We start from the raw sequence: 7,917 nt of genomic DNA, 5'->3' as shown, positions 1-7,917 counted from the left end.
ACATAAAATAAAATTTAAAATAAAATATATAACACTAAAAAATTTAAAAATCAAATTTAATATAATTAATAAATAATATAATATTTTTAAATTTTTCATAATTTTCAAAAAATATTTTCTAACTCAAATAAAATAAAATAATAATATTTTTTTAAAATTCAAATTAAATTTTTTTTTGAAAAATTTTTTTAATAAAAAACAAACACAGAGAAGTTTTTAAAACTTCTTTCTGAAAAACATATTGGGAGAAAAATAGTTTCAAATCTTGAAAGTTACATACACATCCTTGGGACAAATCAAATCTTGAAAGTTACAGCTCTATCATGCGACTTGCTGAAATAGAATAGAGATACAACGAAGGCGTCCCCACACATAAGCAAGACCCAAAATTCCAAATTAATATAAAAATTCTAAATTTCAATTAAAAAATAAAAACTAAAATTAATATAAAAATTAAATTTTAAAAAATAATTATTCAAAACAAAATACATATAACAATTAAAAATTTAAAAACCAAATTTAATATAACTAATAAATAATATAATATTTTTAAATTTCTCATAACTTTCAAAAAATATTTTCTAACTAAAATAAAATAAAATAATAACACTTCACTAAAATTCAAGTTAAATTTTTTTTTGGAAAATCTTTTTAATTAATTTTTTTAATAAAAAACAAAACAGAGAAGGAAGTTTTTAAAACTTCTTTATGAAAAAGATACACATCCTTGGGAGAAAAATAGTTTCAAAGCTTGAAAGTTACAGCTCTATCATGCGACTCGCTGAAATAGAGATACAACGAAGGCGTCCACACACATAAGCAAGACCCAAAATTCCATCTTTGCTCATTATCCTCACGTGGGAAAGTTACTGCTGATTAAAGAGATGAAGAATTGGCTTATTACCATCTAATTAAAATCTTCAAAATAAAAATTATGAAAAATGGCACAATGTGCGCCCATGGGACTTGGGAGCATGTAGTTGTCAAACCAAGCAGCAACATCGGGGTGGATCGAGGAAAGAACATTTTAAGCTGTACTCTTACAGAGGTGTCTGGCCATTGGATGAAGTTGAAGACATAACAGAGAGAACATCTGTCACGGAAGACATGACACTCAAAGCAGCTTTCAGAACTTCCTGAGAGCACCCTGGTTTCACGATGTTTCTTACCTGCGAAATTGAGTGTAGACAATCACTGAAAGCAAAGCATATTTCAAATAGCAATCATATAACACATGGAAAGAATCCAGTCCAGTCAGAATTTTGTCAGCTGATCCTTCAGCATTGCAAAACCAGCTTTAACCAGAATCGACCACCACTTTATCAAGAATACAACAAGACAGATTATCTTGTATGAAAAGCGACAATACCAGCCCCTCCTACCACATGTTGCTCCCATCACTTTACACAAGCATGATGATAGAAAGTTTATTTTCAACCCCGAAGAATTAGCTCACCAAATACGCATAAACATTTAAAACAAAAGTATGAGATAGTGATACAATGAATGTGTGATGAACAAAGTGGTGTACTTCTTCTACACACAAAAGTCATTAAACTCCGTGCTTCGTAACTAGTTGAACAGTAGTTTCATCAAAAGAAACAAAATGGTTAGACAATCCACATTTAAATTTTAGACCAAATTAATCATGCTTTCCATTCCCCCCCTTTATTTTTTGACTTGTCCAAGAATTCAACAGGAACAGATCTAACACCATACAGCCTTCATACGCGGAGAAATAAGAAAATAATAACCATTTGCAAAGGAAAAGATGATCATCCAAAATATTGAGTGAATATTTAAATGTGAAACACATAATTGAGAGAATAAAGTACCTTGTCAAGGTATTCCTGCAGCTTCTTGATCCCGCCCATATAATCCTGGTCTTCAACACAGAGAGTTACAGCCTTAGAATCCGCACCAGGACCATCAAATTGAAGGGGACCTGGATTTCTGTACAGGTCATCCATCCAAAACCTTCCTGCATTTTGTCTCAGCAGCCTGCATTTAAGCCAAGCAGTAAAAACTAATTGCATGCTTCTCTGACTGCCATGGGGAATTTATGATCACAATATCTATAAAGTAACTGATTTTCCCTCTCTCTAATATCTGAATAACATAAACATTTGATGAATCATAAAAAAGAACTTACTCATATGCTTTGCCTTTCAAATCCACAGTAGCAGGATGAATAGCAGGTTTTCCAATTGAAGATGCACCAGGGCTTTGAGCCCAACGCTTCACTGTCATCATTGCCTACAATTTTACAAAATATAATATAGATAGGCTGTAAAAGAAGGGATTGCAATGCATGTAACATAATTTTTGCTAGGAAAAATAACTTTGCAGGGAAAAGAAGAAATCTGCCTTTAAGATAGAAATTAAAACTCAACTGTAATTGGAGCAGCACCACATCGCCACTTGTTCACAGGATTCTTTAGGTTAGTTACAGTGGTCATGTAACCATTCATACCAGCTGCTAAAATATGGTAGCTGACGTGCCCAAGAACCTATGAAAGAAATATACCACTCAGTATTAATAAAAGATACTTGAATTGGACTTAAAAAGAAAGAGAATACATATCAACCCTGGTTGATAACATACATAGGCATAGTCGCAATCGAATTTCGATGGTAAAGACCCACGGGCCTGATAACCAAAAAAGTGGCAGATAGCATTGAACTTTTTCCCCGTGTATGTGCCTCCTTTCTGCTCAAAACACCAAAAGACACCAGTAAAAAGCTAAGTCAATTGCAACAAGCATAACAATCATTAGACAGTTAACAGAAACCAACAATAGGACCATTTTGCTTGACATGAATTTCAGAAGTATATAGCAAAGCAATTATCTAGCATGAATCATAACAATGATGGGACTCATACAATCATTTCACGAGGAAACAAAATGTAAAATTATTGCTGTGCCACACGGAAGTTAAAGATATAATAAAATTATCGGGCCTAGGGAAATCAACAAAATGTAAAATTATTGCTGTGCCACATGGAAGTTAAAGATATAATAAAATTATCAGGGCTAGGGAAATCAACAATGTTAAAAAAAGAAAAAAAAGAAGCAATGTCATACCAGCCGCTTGTTCATTTCTGTCTCCACAAGATGAGCTAGAAGTTTCTCTGTTTCAATCTAGGGTAAAAACAAACAAGCAATCAATTTATCAACAACGTAATTTTTAATAGTTCCTTTTAATTAGAATTGCATGTTCATTACCTGGGATAATTGTGCCGAGTCATCTGATTCAGGATGAAGCAGCAGCTGTGCCATTAAAAATATTAATATTTTAGAAGATAAAATACCCATTTGCTTTAAATTGATTGAAAAATATCTTGAAATGCAAATCAGCAAGGGGAAATGTAAACCTGCTTCTTAATATATGGCGGCAAAAATTCAAATAAAGCAGATGTCCATGGTGAAAGCTGTGATGAAATGTTGTCAGGGGCAACACCATGCCTGAGTAAGCCATGTATTTCCTGAAAGATGCATAAAATTTCAGTACTCCCTTTCCGAGGGAAAAAAAAGGCCATCAAACATATGTATAGATGTATTTTACACACATGCAGACTGTGTTTGTAAGAGACTGCAGTCTGAAGGACAAAACCCACACATTCGCAAATGAGGCCAGGCAAGGAGATACAAAAGCAATTACCTTCAAGAGAGCATAGACCTCGGGAATGCTTTCTATGAGTCCCTCTGGCAGTAGAATGACTCCATGATTCTTGTCTGGTGCAATTAACCATGTCAGATGACCAATATTAGAATTTATCACGAAACATGATATACAATGACTTAGATTGTCCAAGACCTTGCACTGCTCGGGCTTGGACTGCATCACAAATTTGTGTTGTCAAGTCAAAAAGAGTGAGCTTTGATGCAGCCACCTCCTCACCAAGAATAACCTGCAAAAAGCAGCACAACCATTGTTCAGGAGAGAGAAAGATAAGCCCATAAAAGTTTCATTTGAAGCTCAAAGGGATACGAAAACAAAAGAAACAGGAACTGCAAAAGTGATGGACTACTAACCATGTTCGGATGAGACTGAAGTGTACATTCCAAAGCAACATGTGATGCCTTTCGGCCCATGAGCCGGATGAAATAATAATACTGGAAAATGAAAAAAGTTAACAAGTTTTGCGAAGACAAATTTCACAGTGAAGAATGTTGTCTACTATTCCTTAATCCTGTACCATCTCATTCATAATTACATCAACAAACTATACAATGATAGTGAATTCTTCACTGGAGGTCATGAATCAGAAAGTTGATGAACTTATTACCTTCTCTGCAGAGAGAGCATCCGTGCAGACATTGCTGATGAGCTGGGAATTGACCTGCAAGAGCGGAAAGCATGAAATTTTGTTTTATTAAATTAAATGCTTAATCATGCATACTCACAACATAAAAATTTAGCATTACGCCAAGCACCTGAGTTTCCCAAAGGACAGGATCAGACACCACTGCCAATTTAAGAAATTAAGAATACCAAAAACCAATTAAGGCTGACCTTTTCCTCCTAGATCATGAACCCAAGCACTTTCATTATATTGCACTGCTGCCACTATATGCAACAGAGTTTCATAGATTATCATATAGGAAAAATTTGAATGTGAGAATGGACAGTAATTCTATGAAGTTCTCCTTGATATGCTACTTGATTCAATGCAAATGGTCCTATAAATATACAAAATTTTAACATACACGGCAATACCTCCTGCTTTAATTGACTTTGATGCCACCTAAACCATCCATCTTTGTTTCTGTACTTCCATTTTACTAGAAGAAGTAACTTCCTCGACATATTGATTAACAGAGAACTGCATGGTGTCATTTGATCCATACCTTGCATATTGTATCAAAACCAACATTGGTTTCCACAAATTGATTCTTGAGATCTCCATTAAAAGTAACAGGAACACCAACCACCTGCAAAATTCAAACAGTGTCTTGTAAAATTCAGAGGCTGATAGCATAAAAGTACACTCAGGAACAGTTGCAAAGGCTGCTAGGAATACAAGCATGAACTATTTGTGACTGTTATTAATCCTAGGTGAGAAGACAAGCAGAGATACCTTTGTTGGGCATTTTGCCTCGGCAAATGTTTCAGCAAGCTGAGCGGCATCTGTATTTGAAGTAACTCCTTCAAAAGAAAAAAGCATCCGTATTTAGTAATTGTTGCAAAATTGCATCTGTATCTCTTTGTAAATACCAAAGTGTCAGGCTTACCTCCAATGATAACAAGGCCATCCAATTTCAGATCTTTGCATGCAGTTAGAGCAGCATTAACCTGTTCAGTTGTTCTTATTTGATCTTTTGTACGTCCCAGCAAATCATAACCACCTTGCATCTTTTGTCCGTCCCAGCAAATCATAACCACCTTGACAAGCATAACAAAATAACAAATCAATGAAGTGACAATCAAAGATCCCATCATGCAATCATATGATAATAATAAATACCTTGATTTTTGTAGGTTGAAAGAATGTCATCTGTAATTTCAAGTGTTTTCTGAGCGAATAAACCTTCAGAACCTCCTGTTAACAGATAAAAACATTTTATAATGTAGACGTCATTTGCTTTTAAATAAAACACAACAGGCTATAATGATGAAACAAACAAGCACACAATACGTGTTCATCAAAAACTTAAAAATGCAATGAGATTTGCCATAAATCCAAGACCATCAAATCCAAAGATGAAACACTTGTATGAGATGCCGTTGCTTATGCTCACCTAGAAATCCAAGTAAAGTGCTGTTAGGGTTATGGACTTTAAGAGCGTTGTGAAGACCCCATATGACATTATGTCCTCCAGGAGATTGTCTCCCACAAAAAACTATTCCGACCCTGTTGAGAGACACTAAATACATCAGCCAAATATGAGCTTTTTAAGCAGACACTCATAACAAGCAGATTGCAGAGTCTTAACTTTTCACAGAAACACATGCAGGTGCTTACCCACACACGCAAACAAAATCAGAAATTGAGAGAGGATTTGACAAGCAACTAGGTTTCCGATCATCCTTCCGGATAATAGTGAATTTCGAAAAAGGGCAGCAGCAGGAATAGGAAGAATGGATCGATCCCTTATTCAAAATGTAGACGCGTGGTTTGGATAAAAGTGATACAAAACAGCAGATTATAGTTGAAAGGAAAAGAAGACACTCATGAATCACCAGGACCCAAGGCATACCTGAAAGCTGGATGGTAAGTTATGATTTGAGCATCAGAGACTTTAGCAGTTGCCCTGAGGAAGTGAGCTAAAGGCTGGCCATAAGTGAGGGGAAAGGATCGGCTTATGCTGTGGACATCAGCTGGGTCTGCAGCAGTGGTTGCATCACCAAGTTCTACCCTCACTGCAGTTCCCTGGAAAATGCACAGATCCCAAACATATAAATGAAAAATCCAAGTCAGCAATTGAATAGAAAGGAATGAATGGTGAGGGTGAAATCAGTAACTTTGTGTTAGCTTTTGCGTTTTGAAAATGTAGATTCAAGAAAAGCTGTTTTTTCTCAAGCAAGGTCTCGATAGAGTTCTTGAGAGAGTGTTCTGTGGTAACATGCAAACCTGTGTATTGATTACCGTATCACAAAAACAAACGGAGCATGAGGCACGTTACAATCCAATATCAGTATAACATTTTTGCCTCGCTACTAATTCAAGTACAGCATACGCCTATCAAGCATAAAATACTGAAGGTAGATACATCCTCAAAAAGAAAAAAATAAGTCATCTCTCCTCTGTGTTGAGGTAGATCTACCAGCCGGCGAAAGTATAACGCAGATTAAGTACTCAACTAAGCGAAAAGATCAATCAAACATAACATCGATTGCAATAAATAAAAAAATAAACTGATACTATGGCATTATGTGTTGGTGTTGATGTTGTGGTCAATAGGGAGGGGAGAAAGACGGTGGGAAGAAGGGAGAGGGAGCAGGAGAGACCTGGAGACAGGGAGGGAGTTCTGGTTGGTAAAGAGATCGGAGTTTCTGGAGATCGGAAAGTTCTCTGGGAATGCCGAAATCGGAATCCATGCCGCTTTTATCTTCTTGTTCTGAGGTAGGTGAGGAGTTAGTAGAAGCAGGAGTGTCGCTGTGGTCGGGCGGTTTTATTTTTGTTAACTCCTTTAAAAAGGCCGTTTTTATAGGGGGGAGGGGAAATGGGAGAGAAAAAAGAAGACCGGGCGATGCTACCTACCAACCGTAAAGCCCACCCGTTTCGTCCTCTTGAAACGTGTTCCATTTATCCGCCATGGTTTCTAGGGTTTATTACGATGCGCCCCTTCTCTTAATCTATCTCCGGTGCCGTTACTATATTGCCCTTTCATTCCTCTACCATTTCATTTGCTAGATTTTGTCTTCTTCTCGGCCCCTCGTGCGCTGTTCTCTTTAAAATTAAACGCCCCCTGTTGTGATCAATTTTAACCGTTTGATTGACATCACGGCCACAGGTACTTTTTGGCAAATGGCAAGAGATTTTCAGACTTCTTTTCTTTTACTGTTGGGTGCGATAAAAAATGACAGAGGGCTTGGGGGTAATTGCAAGTGATTAGCTATGATACTTGATAGTTGGGTCGTATATCCCGAGGATGCATGAAGCCAGCAATATTCACGGGAATATGCCAGAAGGATATTCTGGTAACTTCATAGGGAGCCCACTGACTTATTAAGCAAGCATTGCAAGTCTGTAGAGTCTCTCTCACCTAACACTCCCATTTGAATTTCCCTTCTGTTCGGTAGCATTTCCTTTTTCTAAGTATTTTTTATTTCAAAATATATAATAATAATTTTTTAATATCAATTAATTAAAAATATTTAAAAAAAAAACACATATTAAAACAACACCCAAAAACAAAAGGTGTCACACCCTCAACACTTGTGCAAATTACTATACAATATATTAGGCTT

At 36.2% G+C, this 7,917-nt stretch overlaps 2 protein-coding genes across 4 annotated transcripts in view; one reads left to right on the top strand and one right to left on the bottom strand.

Moving 5' to 3' along the window:
• Positions 1 to 5,302, top strand: part of LOC105137185 (DEAD-box ATP-dependent RNA helicase 42-like) — a 21,245-nt gene extending 15,943 nt beyond the window's left edge. Inside the window, exon 3 of one of the 2 annotated variants that reach the window (XR_844507.1) lies at positions 5,289 to 5,302. The gene's annotated coding sequence lies outside the window, so the exon portion shown is untranslated. The remainder of the gene's footprint in view (positions 1 to 5,288) is intronic. The other variant, XR_844505.1, reaches the window with a different exon arrangement.
• Positions 828 to 7,145, bottom strand: LOC105137190 (pyrophosphate--fructose 6-phosphate 1-phosphotransferase subunit alpha). 2 transcript variants are annotated; one of them, XM_011042839.1, is made up of 19 exons: positions 6,955 to 7,145; positions 6,204 to 6,376; positions 5,745 to 5,857; positions 5,471 to 5,545; positions 5,238 to 5,351; positions 5,084 to 5,151; positions 4,854 to 4,937; positions 4,292 to 4,345; positions 4,038 to 4,118; positions 3,820 to 3,913; positions 3,664 to 3,737; positions 3,377 to 3,487; positions 3,228 to 3,272; positions 3,087 to 3,143; positions 2,606 to 2,710; positions 2,394 to 2,510; positions 2,153 to 2,256; positions 1,836 to 2,001; positions 828 to 1,169 (listed from the first exon to the last, which is right to left on the bottom strand). In XM_011042839.1, the coding sequence occupies exons 1-19, from the start codon at positions 7,042 to 7,044 to the stop codon at positions 1,041 to 1,043; spliced, it is 1,854 nt and encodes a 617-aa protein (XP_011041141.1). In that variant the 5' UTR covers positions 7,045 to 7,145; the 3' UTR covers positions 828 to 1,040. The 2 variants fall into 2 exon arrangements, with proteins under 2 accessions (XP_011041141.1, XP_011041142.1); XM_011042840.1 differs by having other exon boundaries at positions 5,238 to 5,388; positions 6,955 to 7,117.
• Positions 7,146 to 7,917: the final 772 nt, after the last annotated feature.

The sequence above is a fragment of the Populus euphratica genome, unplaced genomic scaffold, assembly GCF_000495115.2.
Source record: "Populus euphratica unplaced genomic scaffold, PopEup_1.0 scaffold65.1, whole genome shotgun sequence".
In the NCBI taxonomy this organism is placed as follows: domain Eukaryota; kingdom Viridiplantae; phylum Streptophyta; class Magnoliopsida; order Malpighiales; family Salicaceae; genus Populus; species Populus euphratica.
This window is presented reverse-complemented; position numbering and strand designations above follow the sequence as displayed.